Genomic DNA, 16680 nt, shown 5'->3' with positions numbered 1-16680 from the left:
GCCTCCTGCTGCTGCTGCGCCACCACTGTGCGATTTCTGTTCTCATCCTGAAGCAAAGTTCTTAACCCGAGGTAATATTTCTGGGTTAGCGGCGCCTGTAAACTGAAGCAAATGTAACCTGAAGCAAATGTAACCCGAGGTACCACTGTAAACAGAAACTCACACGGGGACAAACGGAAGAAGATGCCTTCACCCCGGTATGGCTCCCCTTTATCACACACACAGCCCAACAAGACAATGACAAGAATCCACCAATAGCATATGAATCAATATGGCTAACCTGATCCAAAACACCCATCCACCCCCCTCACACATGAAAACAAAGACCACCACAGCCAACCACAAATGAACAACCATACCCTAGGCCAACCCCAACCTCTCTCACCACCAAAGGAACACAAGGGAACAGCAGAGAACCCGCACAAGCAACGCTGACACCAAACCCCACACATACATTAAGCAAATTAGAAACATCACCTCCCCCCCCCTTTTATTCCTAATGTAACCCTCAACAAATGAAACTGACCTATGGAAAATGTAACTTGGAAAAAAGATAGGTAGCCGTGTTGGTCTGCCATAGTCAAAACAAAAAAAATTCCTTCCAGTAGCACCTTAAAGACCAACTAAGTTAGTTCTTGGTATGAGCTTTCGTGTGCATGCACACTTCTTCAGATACACAGATGTGTATTTTTTTTGTTTTGAAAAAAAGAGACATTGCGCATACCTTTGTAAACCAAGAAAACTTTAATAAAAATATTAAACAAAAAACAAGGGTTTGATTCTCCTTTACTGTGAAGTCTGTGGACAGGGGGCCTGGTTCCCACTGTGGGAAGGAATTATCACTTAACAACAACAACAACAACAACAACAATTTATTTATATCCCGCCCTCCCCAGCTGAAGCCGGGCTCAGAGTGGCTAACAACAATAAAAGTAACACAGCATTCTAAAATCAATTCATTCTAAAATCAATTCAAAATCAAATTAATGACAACCATTGGGCTATAGTTCTGTGAGGATTACCGAAGGAGGGGGGGTCAGACTGTGCCTTGGCCAAAGGCCAGGCGGAACAGCTCTGTCTTGCAGGCCCTGCGGAAAATGTCAAGTCCTACAGGGCCCTAGTCTCTTGTGACAGAGCGTTCCACCAGATCGGGGCCAGTGCTGAAAAGGCCCTGGCCCTAGTTGAAACCAATCTAACCTCCTTGAGGCTCGGGACCTCCAAAGTGTTGTTATTTGTGGACCTTAAGGTCCCGTAGGTATGAGGGTCCTAGGCCGTATAGGGCTTTAAAGGTCAAAACCAGCGACTTAAACCTGACCTTGTACTCCACTGGGAGCCAGTGCAGCTGGTAAAGCACTGGATGAATGTGATCCCATGGCAAGGACCCCATAAGAAGCCTTGCTGAAGCATTCTGCACCCGCTGGAGTTTCTGGGTCAGCTTCAAGGGCAGCCCCGCGTAGAGCGAGTTACAATAATCAAGACTGGAGGTGACCGTTGCATGGGTCACTGTGGCCAGATCAGGGCGAGAGAGGTAAGGGACCAACTGCTTAGCTTGGCAGAGATGAAAAAATGCCACCTTTGTTATAAGAAGCAGGATGCCCAGCTGCATGCATCAAGGCCCTGGGTTCACCCTTGCAGTATCTCTGGTCATGGCTGGGCTCATTCAGTGTTGCTATAGGACATTCTAGGATGTTAAAATGGGGGGGGGGGGCTGCCTACCCTGTGCTGCTACCACCCACCACCAGGTACTTTCATTTTAAGGCTGTGCAAGTTTCTAGCCATGTGGGCAACCACAGGTAGAATATAGTCTTCATTATTTGTTATATTGTCCATTATAAACAGAGCCTAGGAGGTGCTTTCTAAACCCTGTTTGTTCAAGAAATCAGCCTCCACTTGGCACAGAGGGTTCTGCGGTGGTTGAGTGACTCTAACACCTTTGTGACTCACAAAGCGGCCCTTTTTGCTCTGGTGGCAAGGAAGATTAGGAAGAGATAACTAGACAAAACAGCAGTAAATTTAAATATACTGTATGTAGTCATGGAGGCTTCTCATTTATAGTCCCGCTTGCATTACATGGTCCCATTTGTTCAAGTAGAGGCTTTGTTTTTTTTATTTTGATATTGTCTGAGCTTATGGTTTTGTCACAAGACCTATAGAACGCAAAATTTATCACTTCTCTGGCCAGGTATAAAAGCAGCTTATTTTAATCTGACTTAAAAGCACTGACGTAGGATTTGAGCATTGAGCAGAGGCCTCTGTCGATTGCTCCTTCAACTCATGTGGAATTTCATCAATATTTAAAAATAACTAAAACAACCAAGACAAAATAAGAATGCAAATTTCTTTATGCATTTATTGTAATTCTACTCCCCCCCCCCGCCCCATAGCACACCTACAATTTTCTCATCACAGCATTAGGTTTACATGCTAGATTCCTGACCATCAGAACCCACGACGGCTGAAGTGCAAATGCTCCAGGTTAGCATGTACCCTAAACATTCAAGGTTGCCAGATTTCCCTCCTGCACAGGGCCTTGTGCTGTTATCACCTGTACAAACTTATATCCAGCTGGTGAAGTTCCCTGCCCTGCATGGAGACATGTTGGTGGAGAAAACATCATAGGCCGGACTTCTGTTTGTTGTAAAGGTAAAAGTAAAGGGATGCCTGACCATTAGATCCAGTTGTGGCCGACTTTGGCGTTGCGGCGCTCATCTCACTTTATTGGCCAAGGGAGCCGGCGTACAGCTTCCGGGTCATGTGGCCAGCATGAATAAGCCACTTCTGGCGAACCAGAGCAGCACACGGAAACGCTGTTTACCTTCCCGCTGGAGCGGTACCTATTTATCTACTTGCACTTTGACATGCTTTCAAACTGCTAGGTTGGCAGGAGCAGGGACCAAACAACAGGAGCTCACCCCGTCGTGGGGATTCAAACCGCCGACCTTCTGATCAGCAAGTCCTAGGCTCTGTGGTTTAACCCACAGCACCACCCGCGTCCCTCTGTTTGTAAAGGGGCCTTAAAGGGCAGAAGAACATTGGCAGAAAAAGTTGGCAATGATGGGTGATATCCAGCCAAGTCATATTGAGAGGACACCCAATGAAATAAATGAAATTCCTGAAGTCAATGGGTCTACCTTGGTTATGGCCAGTGGATATCACCCCATAGCTTTGGAGAGGAGAACAAGAATACAGTAAAGATATGGCTCTGTACATTTAAATAAGAGATCAAATTTAACCTTCAGTTTGATTTACTAGTTTTGCTTTTTTAAGAAATGAAACAAAGAGTTGAGGAAATGGTGTGCCAGAGGAAGCTGACAGTGGAGAGAGAACTGGAACTGAAGAACTCCAGAGTCAACAGGCAGCTCACAGTCTTTCAGCCAACGTGGAGGTCCCATCCCTGCTGGTGGCAGCTGAACAGATTACTCAAAACTGGAGAACTTCGGATAATTTACAGTCGGCTGTTTGGAAGCAGGAGGTTTGCACAGCAGCTCTTATGGAAAGGCAAACCCAACAATTAAGAGCACTAAATGGACCACAAATGGAAAACAACTTCAAAGAAATATGGAACCACAGAGCCATAAAGCTGGACAGTACCCCAAGGGTCATCTAGTCTAACCCCATGCAATCCAAGAATGTACAGCTAAAAAAACCCTAGTTATCTTAAATGTTTTCAGTTATGCATCCTCCAGCAAGACATGGCCAGCTATGTATAGTGAGGTACATTTGGCTAGCCTTTGTTATCTTACTCTTCTGAGAGAAGTGTTCTTTCTTCTTGATTGTATGGGTGTTTTCTATTTTGCTATACTGTGAAAATTGTTGTTGTTTTAAGTCAAAGAGGCAGTCCTGAGGTCTCCTAGCTGGCTTAGGGGAAACATTCACTTACTAGCAGCCTTCTGGGGGGGACCGAGGCAAGAGTGAGTGAAGCATCAGGTGTAACTTCTGCCATTTGTACCGTAAGCCAGATTCCAACCATGCAAATGTTGAGAGGTTTTCCCATATATACATCCACACCTGTTGCTCCACCTATATCCCTGCTGAACAACACATTTCACCCAGGGAAGGGACTGAAGGGGTGTGTGGCTTCAAGAGGATGTCAAAGGCCTGATAGAAAGATCTTGAGGGCCAGAGGTTCTCCCCTCCTTTGGTGTTCAGTGAAGACACTGTCTCTCTATACCAGCCATGCCCATGGCAATGCCAGGCAGGGCAGAAAACTCCAATCGCTGTGCAGATTATTTATCCAAATTGGACAGTAAAAAAAAGTTGGAACGGCCTGTTCTGACAGCAAACATCTGCACAAACCAATCTACATCTCAGCAGGCTGCAGAAATTAGGTCTCTTGCAAGTGCCGTGTGCGTGTGTTGTGGAGAAAGGAAAACAGCCAAAGGCACCCAGCTGGTGCCAATATCAGCTCCAAACCATCGTATAAGTGAAGGAAGCTTTTGCTGCTAGGAGAGCACAAATATTGCAGCACCCCAAAACTCCACCGTCATGCAAAAAGGGAAATTCCAGAGGCATTGGCAGAGCACAAACTGGTCTTCGATGCAAGTTTTGCACACGGTGCATTCGTTTCCCTGTTCAACACAGCTCAAGCAAACACAGTGTCCTAACACAAGGTGGTGAGTGGGGGAACCAGTCCTTGATCTGTCATCGTCTTCTCGCTCATGGGCTGCAGCAGGTACACCTGGGAGGGGAAAAGGAAGAGATGGGTGTTATTAGGACAGAGTAAAACCTACTGATAGAGAGCAGGAAGAAAACACTTTGGCATAGACCTGCTGCTATAGTTGGAGACACAGGCCGTGTGTGCAATGATAAGCAAGGTGCTTATTCCACCAGCTGCTGTTCTTGCAGGCATTGCTTTCAGGGCACAGGGGCTAGGAACTTGTCCTTCGTTGCTGTTTAAAAGGAAGCCAAGATTCTCAATATTGACAAATTACAAAACTCTGCGATTTGCATGGAATTTCAAGGCACACACTGTCAACATATAAACCTGCCCAATGGCAGCAATCATAGTAAGAGGAGTAAGATTAAGGCCACATTCATACTGTACATTTAAAGTGCTATGAAACCACTTTAAACAAACACAGATTCCTTTGAGATGAGTTTGTTAAGCGTGCTGAAAGTTTATAAAGGATACCCTGTCAGTGGCGTAGCGTGGGGGGTGCAGGGGGGGCCGGCCGCACCGGCCGCAACATCTGGGGGTTAGGGTTAAGGGGCGCAAATCCACGGGTTAGGGGGCACAAATCCACGGGTTAGGGAGTGCAAATTACTTGGCTTGCCCCGGGTGCTGACAACCCACGCTACGCCACTGTACCGTGTTCCCTTCCCAGGGTGGCTTAAACAATCAATCCCAATCATAGGATACACTGGGGATCGTAGGTCTGTGAGGGGAATAGACAATTTCATAGCATGCCAGTGGTGGTGTGATAGGAATTTTATGGTCTTAGGCAGGGCCAGAAAAAAAAGGGGGGGAGTAGACAATGAATGTGCTTTTTGCCTTTGTGCAGTAGGCTAGTTTCTGCACACATGTGCAGATTGCCCTCTACCCTCCGTCCAGGGAACCAAGAGGCATGACCAAAGTTCAAAGACACATTCCAGCCAGGCAAAAGCACTCATGAAGGTCCCAAAGCCAAGGCTGGTAATGGGTGCAGCCAGTGAACAGTCACACAGAGAGAGGCCAGGAGGGTCAGATTTGGCTCCTGGGTCTGAAGCTCCTCTTTCCTGCGGCAAATCATTAACCAGCACATGCAAACTGGGACCCAGAAATATCTTTGTTGCAGGAAACCGATCCAGCTTATAGCGACCTGCGTTGCATGGTTTTCATTATTCTGTGGTTGCATTCTTGACACAGGGAACAGCAAGCGGGCTCCGTGTGCAGTGCTTTGCTTGCTTCATTTCCTTTCCCTGTGCATCACCAGTATGTAGGATCTTTTTCAAAAAGTGGGGGTGCGGGAGGCAACAGCTGAGAACCAGCTGGCTAACAGCTAAGCAAGCCAGACTTTCCTGACCCTCCAGCTGCAGGGAGCACAGGGCCGTTGTTTGTTTACCTCGGAATCTGAGCAGTTTCTCGGGATTTCCTGTCCTAGCAGCTTCAGGGAACTCACAAAAGCAGCACTGAGCCTCAGCACACGTCCTTAGACAGAGTCTTTTGAAACCCCTGCTTGTTTAGGCTCTGCAAGACACACAGGCAGTCCAGAGGAGAGAAAGAGTCAGCCAGAGTAGCAGAGGAAGCCCACGCGGCATTTGGGAGCCGAGGCCAACTGCCTGAAATCAGGATAAGGGCAGGAGGATTCAGAGCCATGTTCCAGCTGCTGAGTTTTCTCTGGTTTCCAGGTTCTTTAGAGGGTCGCAGGTTTTGCCCAGATGTCAGGCTCCTGCTAGTGCTAAAACCTCCCACACAAGCAAGGCTCAAATCAGAGAGAAATCCACAGAAGTGGGACAGAGGGTGGGGCTTGTGGAGAATGCACCCCTCTTTCCTTGGACTAAAAACTGCCAGATTTTTCATTTACAAGGTTGTTTGTCCGTGATGTGTTATGCAGTGGTTAGGATGTTGGGATCTGGGAGACCTGGGTTCAAATCCTCCCCTTGCACTTGGCCATGAAATTCACTGGCTGACCTTGGACCAGTCAGTCCTTCACAGTTCAAGGCCCTACCTCACAGGGGTGTTATGAGGATAAAACAAAGAAAGGAAAGAACCTTGTGGGCCTTGAGGGAAAGGTGGGGTATAAATGTAAAAAGAAACCCAAACATATTAGATTAAAGTCTGCTTAACTACAATAACAAGTGTCCCCCCTTTTTTGTAACGTACACAATATCCTCTTCTGTTTTGTTTTCTACATAGGTACTATTTCTTGTTTCCTCTTCTTTGTGTCTTATCTTACTCTGTGCACTTGCAATTTTGTACTTTTTAATTTTTCAATGAAGAATATAAAATAAAAAAAGAAACCCAACCCGATTCCAAATCACCCAAATTAGGGACAGACAGGGAAAACAATGTAAAATTCACACATATTTCAGCTCTCTATACAGTGGTACCTCGGGTTAAGTACTTAATTCGTTCCGGAGGTCCGTTCATAACCTGAAACTGTTCTTAACCTGAAGCACCACTTTAGCTAATGGGGCCTCCTGCTGCCACTGCGCCGCCGGAGCACGATTTCTGTTCTTATCCTGAAGCAAAGTTCTTAACCTGAAGCACTATTTCTGGGTTAGCGGAGTCTGTAACCTGAAGCGTATGTAACCTGAAGCGTATGTAACCCGAGGTACCACTGTATTATTCTGCTTCTTTGATTCATACGCAGTATTTATGGTGAGTGCTCAGCAGAAGCGACTTCCACCCTCTTCAGTAATAAACTGTATACATGATTAGAGGAAGCTGCAGTCATAGGCCCACATACCTGGAAGAAGTAAGCCCCTCTGAGCTACGGGAGGGGTTCACTTCTGAGTAGATGCAGACAGGACTCTGCAGGAGGATCATGACCAAGCACATGCAGTGTGTGGGAGATGTGCAAAGGGGGTGGAGACATACTCCTTAGCAAGATGAGGCCCCACACAGAAGGAAGACTGAGCGAAAAGCCTGCTTTCACAACTAGGGGCAAGTAGACAAGTGGTGAGAAAAGAAGTGGAGGTGGGCAAGTGGAAAGGGGGAGGTTGCTTCCTGGATGCAGAACAAAGCAGGGGTGTTCTGAGTTTGCCCCACCTCCCACCAGCTTTGCCCGGGGGCTCCTTGCCCTTCAACTTGGGGGACGCTGTTCTGGAGTTGCTCCATCTTCCCTTTCAGAATAGGGGACCCTGCCCTTGGCTGGTGTGGCAACTTAGCTCTCCCCACTGACCAGCGCAATGCAGCAGCTCCAGAGCCTGAACATAAGAGGAGTCCTGCTGGATCAGGCCAATGGCCCATCTAGTCCAGCATCCTGTTTCTACAGCAGCCAACCAGAGGCCTCTGTTGGGGAGCCTGCAAGCTGGACGTGAGTGCAGCAGGAACAACAACAAGAAAAACCCTGTGGTTTCCAATAACTGGTATTCAGAAACATTGCTGCCTCCAACTATGTTGGCAGAGCATGGCCATCCTGTCTAGTAACCGTCAATAGCTTTCTGCTCTGTGAAATGGTCTAATCCAAAGCACTCCAGGTTGCTGACCATTGCTGCTTCCTGTGGGAGTTCCACAGCTTGACGTGTTTTCTGCATGAAGAAGTGCTTTCTTCTATCTTCCCTGAATCTTCCAACATTCAGATTCACTGGGTGTCCATGAGTTGCGGTGCTTTGAGAGAGTGAGAAAAACGTTTCTGTCGGTTTTCTCCAGGCCGTACATAATTCTATAAACTTCTATCATTGTCTCCTCTTACATGTCTTTTCTGTAAACTAAAAAATCCTGACTGCTGCAGGCTTTCTCTATATTTGAGTTGCTCCATCCCCTTGATCAGTTGGGTTAGGGTGAGGCCTTTGCCAAACTTTTGGGGGAGGCACTGCCTCCTCAAATGTGCCACCCCAGGTAACTACCCACTTTGCTCCCCCCCCCTAAATATGGAGGGAGAAAGAGCCTCACAGGACACAGACGTGGCCAGAAAAACAAACAACAGGCCTGGCTTGCTGCTTTTTAAGAGAGATCTGCAGAAATGAGCAACTGAAGATGTAGAGCTCAATACAAACATCAGTACATTTCAAGCAGCTGTCCAGCGAGTAGCAACCCTCACCAGGATAATTATTACTTTGCTGCCTTAATCTAAAGAGCAACGATGGCAGAACTGAAGAGTCTTGGCAGGAATGAACACTTTGGACTTCAGCAAACTGGCGCCCAATGTCTCAGCAAAATTGGTGGCTCCAGAAAGACAGTTATTGATTTATTTATTATTTTAAGGGGTGGAACCTTTCCAGTTAGCTCCATGACACGTTGAGGACACGCGCACACACAAAGAATCCAAACAAACGGCAAGTTACATACACACATCTCTGCATACAGGCCTGCAGGAGACCACCTACCCAGTAATGAATGTGAGCCTCCTTGCAAGGTGCTCATTTATTTATTTTGGTCATGCAGTAAAAGTATTTATATACTACCCACTCATAAAGGTATCAGGGCAGTGTACAGTAATATAAAAACATTTACCGGGCACTGCCCAGTAAGCAAGGCTCCTTCCATGCTCAAAAAGAGCTTTCAAGCTCTCCACCTGGTGTGCATTTAATTTGCACAGTTTCAACCGGTCTGTTTTCAACAGTGCAAGTTTGCAAGTTAATTGTGCATAAGATGTCATTATGCTGTAGATGAGTTGCAGGGGGGGGGGGCGAGGAGCAATCACTTCTGGGAAAGGCTTCCTGCAGCCAACTGCCCTACAGCATGCGGCTCTGCCCAAGCGGTTCCACATCTGCTGCCCAGCTGTTTCCCAGGCCTTACTTACCAGCCAGATGTTATAGCTCATCCCGAGAGGCCGGGCGGAAGGAGTGGCCTGAAGTGCCTACGCTGCCATGGGTGTCTTTCAGTGTCTTTTGCGAGCCGCTCCAGCCCGTCTTGCGTGAGTCATCGTCCCAGATGGTGGAGGTTTCCGTGTCGCTCATCCACTCGGCGTCGCCGGTGTAGTGGGTTGGGTAGGCGAGGTGGGGGCGCACAGAGAAAGCTCGCAGGTCCCGGTTGCTGAAATGCTTTTTGTAATCCTCACTGAGAGAGAGGGAGGAGAAGGAAGCATCAGCCTATCCGTCTGACCAGTGACTCTCAAAGGGTGCTCTGCATTATGACATCTGCACTCCAAGCCAATTCACCCACTTGGCACTCTTGTGGCATCTTAAAACCTTGCAAATTTGTTAGAGGCAGCCAACATGGTGCCCCCATTGGGCACTGGTGGACTTTCATCATCTTTGACAACTGGCTATGTTAGCTGTGGGGAGTTCAGAGTCCAGCAACAACTGTAAAATGTACTACAACTTGCCTGGTATAAGTACACCATTAGTTCCTAACACTGAAAATAAATGTATTTTCAAGGAGTTTCTACGAATTTGTTTCAGAAATTTGTTTTCTCTCTTCTGTATTTGTTAATAATTTGGAAATTCAATAAAAGCATTTTTTTAAAGTCATTCCCCACCACCACCACAACATCAACCACCTTGTGGCTAACCAGTGTTGGCTAACCTAGCATAAACATTTATTGACTAAGAGTCCACTTCATCAGGTGCATGAAACTCAGTCCTAAACTGGGGCGGGTGGGGAGAGAAGTGAGATCAAAGGGAGCCAAAATGCAGACCACACTCACATCCCCATTAGCAAAGGAAGTGTTATTGACTACACAGCAATATTTTGTTTGTTTGTTTGTTTGTTTGTTTGTGTGTGTGTGTGTGTGTGTGAGAGAGAGAGAGAGAGAGAGAGAGAGAGAGAGAGAGAGAGAGAGAGAGAGATTTTGCATTACGCAAAGACAGAGCCAAAAAAGGCCAGGTGAAATTCTGGTTTGGAGCGAGTGTCTGGCACAGATGGAAAGTCTGAAAACACAGCCAGGAATCCTGGCTCAGCCTCAGCCGGCTGCCTGTAAATCACATTCCCGAAGTGTCTTGAGCAGAGGCCAGTGTAGCCCGTGGGAAGCCATGCAGCAAGCAAGACACAAAAGCTTCTCCTATCGAGCCCACTTTCTATTTGGGGCACAGCGTGGCTGCTCCATCCCACATGCCAGCATTGCTTACTATGGTGACCCAGTGATGGACTCCAGATTTGGGGGGGCGGAGGGGCAGGAGGGCTGAACAAGACCTGCCTCTGTTGCCCATTTGCTTGCTCTCTCCCACTGGGCCCAATCCGCACCTGCGCACAGAGGAAGTGGGCAAGGCAAGTGGAGGCCAATGCTCCTCCTTGCTCAACTGAGAGGGAAGGCGAACATGTGGCAACTGCAAGGCTGAACAGGGCAGAAGGAGAGGAGGGCTCTCAAGGTCAACAGTGGGGCCCCTTACCACAGCGTGGGCCTTAGTCTGTGCCTGTCAAAGCCAATCATCGCCTACTGACACAGTTGGGTAGGCCAGGAAAATAGCCCATCCGTCAAAACAGGGATAGGGAGCCTGAGGCCCTCCAGATGTTGTTGGACTCCCAGCATCAGCTAAGGCTGATGGGAGTTGGAGTCCAACAACATGTAGAGGACCACAAGTTCCCCTTGTTGTGGTACAGACATTAACGGACAAGATACTAAGCTTTTCCTATATGCAACAACTGCAGCAAGAATTTTATTAGCACAGAAGTGGATACAAGAGGAATTACCGACAAAGGAAGAATGGCAACTGAAGTTAATGGAGTATGCGGAACTGGCCAAAATGACGCGAAGAATGTGAGAACAGCGGGACCAGAAGTTCATCAAGGACTGGACTAAATTTGTGAATTATTTGAAAGACAATTGTAGTCAATCAAACACATTGGTAGGATTGCAAGAAGCTTTGTAAGGAAAGGTATAAAAATCACTGCAGAGAGGAATAAGAAAATATGCTTTGATGTTTTTGATTTGAAAGCAAGGGTTAAGTAGTGAAAATGCAGAAATCTGAAATGAAAGCTAGAAAATCACAAGGAAGGTTTGAAGGAAGTCATGGCCCTAAAAAGCCAAAATGTATAATATAAGAGGAGAGATTGTAATGGAAAGCATTGCAGTGGTACCTCTGGTTGCGAATGGGATCTATTCTGGAGGCCCATTCGCAACATGAGCAGAACGCAACCCGTGTCTGCGCATCTGCGGGTCATGATTCACCACTTCTGCGCATGCGCGTGACTTCATTTTGAGCATCTGTGCATGCGCAAGCGGCGAAACCCGGAAGTAACCCTTTCCGGTACTTCCGGGTCACCACAGGACACAACCTGAAAACGCTCAACCTGAAGCAAATGTAACATGAGGTATGACTGTATTGTAAAATTAATAAAAATGATATGGGAGGGGGGACAAGTTCCCCTTGTTGTTGTTGCCGGCATCCATCTGTCTTGAGAGACAGTGGAGTGCACCTCTAGGGGTGAAGGCAAACTACTGCATTTGCAGCACCAGAATGACTCTGAAGCGCAAGCCTGGGCAGTGTGCATGAGGTCCTGGGCTGCCCAGGAGACAATGCCCTCTCGGCATTGCAGGTGTGGTCTAAAGGAAAGCGGAGCAAGACGTTTGGCACCAGCTTGGCTGCAGGAGGAGTACAAGGTACCATTCAACTGCCTTAGGGACTCCACTCTGAATTTGTGTAGGGTTTATTCCTTAGCTTAGCCTTTTCTTCCCCTGAAGGTGTCTCACAAAGAATCAGGTGTGGATTTTTCCTTGGGGTTTACTCCTGAAACCTTTCTCATGAATGAGTAGAGCCATGAGACAGCAGAGGTTTAGGATCTGGTGGTAAAGGGGAGTTCATCCTTCCTGCCATTTCCTCACCAACAGGGGGGCAACTTTCACATACCCCTCCCCCAACAGCACCCCCCCCCCCATGCTAACCCCCACTGTTTGGGAGCGCACCCCAAGCATCAAGGGAAGATGTTTTGTGAGGGACATGAGGACCCGGTGGAAAACTGCCTCTTCTATGCCCCAACTTCTGACCTGGAGCATCAGGAGGACCAAGGATTCGCCATCGCAGTCCCAAGACATGGCAATCAGCCACATTTCCCTGGCTCCTATTATGCTTCCAGCAAACGGAGCGAATGGCCGTTCAAGAAACCTCAACACCCTCTCCTCCTCCTCCTGGGGGCTTGCTGACTATTCTTTTCCACAGACTTCTGCAGGCTGGAGGGAGTGAAGTCATAGGAACAGATGTTTTCCCTTAACTGATGCCGGAGCAGTGAAGGCAGGGATTGGTGCGGGGCGGGGAGAGAGGCGCTTTTCTTCTTTTCTTTGCTTACAAGGCATGATCCTGCCCAACTCATTCTGGAGGCCTTATCTGTGTGTGACAGCCTTGACGTTTCTGAGCACAATTCAAAGTGTTGGTGCTGACCTTTAAAGCCCTAAATGGCTTCGGTCCAGTATATCTGAAGGAGCGTCTCCACCCCCATCGTTCTGCCCGGACACTGAGGTCCATCTCTGAGGGCCTTCTGGCGGTTCCCTCACTGCGAGAAGCCAAGTTACAGGGAACCAGGCAGAGGGCCTTCTCGGTAGTGGCACCTGCCCTGTGGAACACCCTCCCATCAGAGGTCAAAGAGATAAACAACTACTTGACATTTACAAAACATCTGAAGGCAGCCCTGTTCAGGGAAGTTTTTAATGTGTGACATTTTGATGTCCTTTTAATCTTTGTTGGAAGCCGCCCAGAGTGGCTGGAGAAGCCCAATCAGATGGGTGGGGTACAGATATTATTATTATTATTATTATTATTATTATTATTATTATTGGAGATTTAGCCTCCCACCCCTGACTGGTTGGTGCTTGTTTGGTTTTCCCAGACATATACTGCCACGTCACTGGTGCAACAAGAGTACAATAGCTGTGGATTTGTACTGGACCGTCCACACATCCTTCCCCATTATTAGCTGTTTTGAGATGCTTCCTCCTATGTTGCTGCTTAATTGCCCTCTAGATTACTAAGCTTTTGCACTGCAGCGCAACAAAAGGAGTATTTGTGGTATAGAAAGTTAACAGGATTATCAGCAGGGAGCTGTGCAACACGGAAACAAAAGCATGTCTGCCCTGAAACTTTTGCAGGTGTGAACAGAACTGAAAGTGGGATAGTGCATAACTGCCCCAAAAGCACCATGAAAACAAACAACCACAAATTCACAGTAAAAATGGGGTCTAGAGGGGCCCTGAATGTGTGACCTGAGCAGCGGGACAGAAAAACCAGCGAGAAGGAGAAATAGAAGGGAACATCCTGTAAAAATACATGTTTATCTGCATGGTACCTGCATTACGAACATACAGTAAGGGCCCTGAGGCTGGATCAGGCCCATGGCCCATCTAGTCCGGCATCCTGTTCTCACAGTGGTCTACCAGATGCCTGTATGAAACCTGCAAAACCTGAGCACAAGAGCAATTCTCTCCCTTCCTGTGGTTTCCAGCAACTGGAATCCACAACATTACTGCCTCTGAATGTGGAGGCACAACATAGCCACCATGGCTAGCCATTAACAGCCCTCTCCTCCATCAAGTGTTCCACACTGCAACATTTTGTCGCAGGTCCCACTCACACATTAAATCCCGCCACAGACTTTCCCATACAGACAGGGTGCTTCTTCAGGGCTTCCATGAGAACATCAAGGCAAGGCTGCTGTTCTGTATTACTACATCTGAACTCCAAGCCAATTCAAACAAACCCACAATATTTCAAGATCCTTACTTGGGGTGCTTGTCATACATGATGGGCAGGAATTCATCCACAGGGAGGATTTTGGAGAGCGGCTGTGCATCAATCAGTTTCTGAGCCCCTCGCCGTGAGATGATGTAAGCTAATGTCCAGTAGGAATATCCAGGCACCACAAGATTTCGTACGTCCTCCACAAGCTCCTCATCCTCAGCGTTCACTTTCTTCCGGCCCAGGTAACTGAAGAAGACAAATCGGCCTTTTCAGTGTTCACCCATTTCCTTCTGCCTATGCCAAGAGTGGGGAACCTTTTTGCCCCAGAAAGCCAGATCATCATCTCCCACCTCCAAAAGCCAACATGAGCCCCTGGGCAGTGCGACCAACCTGTCAAAAGTTGGCTCTGTTAGGATATTGATGTTCCGTTCCACCCTGAGAGAAACAGCTATGTGGATTGTTGCATGTCACATGTCTGTTTACATTCCAGCACAGCTTGCTGGGAACTTCTGTTTGTATATTGCTTTTGCCTATGCTGTTTGCTTGGAAACGAAGGGAAGCAGACATGTCTGCTGCTAAATAAAATGATGTAAATATGCTTACATATGCCTCTGTCCGCCTCTTCTGTTGCAAAGAGTTCTTATCTCTGCTGGCTTGCATGCTTAAGCTCTGAAGGCTTCTGAGGCCTGAGTCACAGTTTCTGATGCTATTCCGATAACCGGAGTTTGCCCGGTTGCCGGCCAGTGCCTGGAGCCAGCTGGGGGCCTGCCAAATGCCCCCGCCTCCTCGGATGCATCCCAACAGGCCCATGGGGATGGAGAGAGATAGTAACTGAGCAGAACTGAGGAGACCTGGCAGGCCAAACCTGGCTGGTGGGCTGGAAGGTTCCCCACCCCTACATTAACAGACAGACCTCAGGGAGCTGCTGCTAGTCAAAGCACAATGTTCCAAGCTGGACAGATCCCTCATCTGACCCAGTATAAGGCGGCACCATTTGGGGGCAGTGGGAAGGATCCACAGCCCAGTGGCAGCGCACTTGCTTTGCATGCAGACAACGAAAATCCCCAGGTTAGAGGAGGGGCCCTTATCCATGTGCAACTTACCCAGCCTGCCCCACCTCCCACACCATACGACCCCGATCTCCCCAGCTCCTCTCCTCCCAGACACATCTCTACTCCCTCAAGATAAACAAACAACAACAACAAGCCTTCCACAGATTAAAAACAGTTAAAACAATTTAAAACAGTAAAACAACTGTAGCTGCAGCTCTGTCTCAGCTTTGCGCTGCAGCCAGAAAATGCAGATTGGCTGCAGGTGCAGAGGACTGGCTTGTGACATAGCGCAGAATGCTGGAGCCCGATTGCTGGCAGGAGTGAGGCCTTGCTAGCTCAGAGGTCTGCACTGGCCGGTGATTTGTCACTGCACCAAGTTCAAGTGCTTCTGTTAATATATAAAGCCCTTTGCAACTTGGGACCAGTTAACCTACGAGATCACCTTACACCAAATGTGCACACTCAATCACTTCAATCATTGGAATTGCTACTACTTTACAGGTGCCACATAATACCTGTTCAGCATTTGTAAGAACTCAATCACTTAGTGTGGCAGCGCCTGCACTTTGGAATTCCCTGCCTATTGGGATCAAGCCTTCGCTGTGCTCTTTTCGGCACCTGCTAAAAACATTCCTGTTTAGACAAGCCTACCCAGGTGCTTGGAAAGTTGAGGTGATTTTAATCAGTTTTAGTATTTTAACTCTTGCATGTTTTGAAGCAGTGTTGTGGTCTTTTTCTAGATTTTTTTCTTTTGCCGGTGGCATTGTGGGTTAAACCACAGAACCTAGGACTTGCCGATCAGAAGGTCGGCGGTTCGAATCCCCGTGACGGGGTGAGCTCCCGTTGCCAAGTCCCTGCTCCTGCCAACCTAAAAGTGCAAGTAGATAAATAGGTACTGCTCCTGCGGGAAGGTAAACGGCGTTTCCGTGCGCTGCTCTGGTTCGCCAGAAGCGGCTTAGTTATGCTGGCCACATGACCCGGAAGCTGTACGCTGGCTCCCTCAGCCAATAAAGCAAGATGAGCGCCGCAACCCCAGAGTCGGCCACGACTGGACCTAATGGTCAGGGGTCCTTTTACCTTTACCTTAAACCACTTTGAGGTGCTTTATGCTCAAGCAGTGCATAATCTTTATGAAATAAACAAATGTGAATACAGGAAATAGCTTTCTAATGATTCAGACTATTGGCGCATCTGGCTCAACATTGCCTCTGGTGATTCTGCAGTATTTCAGACAGAGTCAGGATCTCTTTTCCAGCCCTACCTGGAGTAGCCTAGGATTGAGCCAGAGACTTCTGCATGCAAAGGACAAACTCTTAACAACTGATTCATTGTCCTCCACCTAAAACTAAATATTCCAGCCCTCACAGTTCTGAATAAAGGGATGAACCAAACAGGAACACAGGAAGTTGCCTTATGGAGAGTCAGGCCATACGTC

General features: G+C 47.7%; 1 protein-coding gene across 1 annotated transcript in view; it reads right to left on the bottom strand.

Moving 5' to 3' along the window:
* Positions 1–721: 721 nt before the first annotated feature.
* CERCAM (cerebral endothelial cell adhesion molecule) overlaps positions 722–16680 on the bottom strand; it is a 32519-nt gene continuing 16560 nt past the window's right edge. The window contains exons 11-13 of the mRNA XM_028714951.2: positions 14236–14439; positions 9387–9643; positions 722–4678 (exon numbers count right to left, since the gene is read on the bottom strand). Of these exons, the coding sequence (XP_028570784.1) occupies positions 9397–9643; positions 14236–14439 (451 nt within the window). The 3' untranslated portion in view covers positions 722–4678; positions 9387–9396. The remainder of the gene's footprint in view (positions 4679–9386; positions 9644–14235; positions 14440–16680) is intronic.

Source organism: Podarcis muralis, chromosome Z (genome assembly GCF_964188315.1).
Source record: "Podarcis muralis chromosome Z, rPodMur119.hap1.1, whole genome shotgun sequence".
Taxonomy (NCBI): Eukaryota; Metazoa; Chordata; class Lepidosauria; order Squamata; family Lacertidae; genus Podarcis; species Podarcis muralis.
The sequence above is the reverse complement of the archived record's forward strand: the minus strand, read 5'-3'. Positions and strand labels throughout refer to the sequence as shown.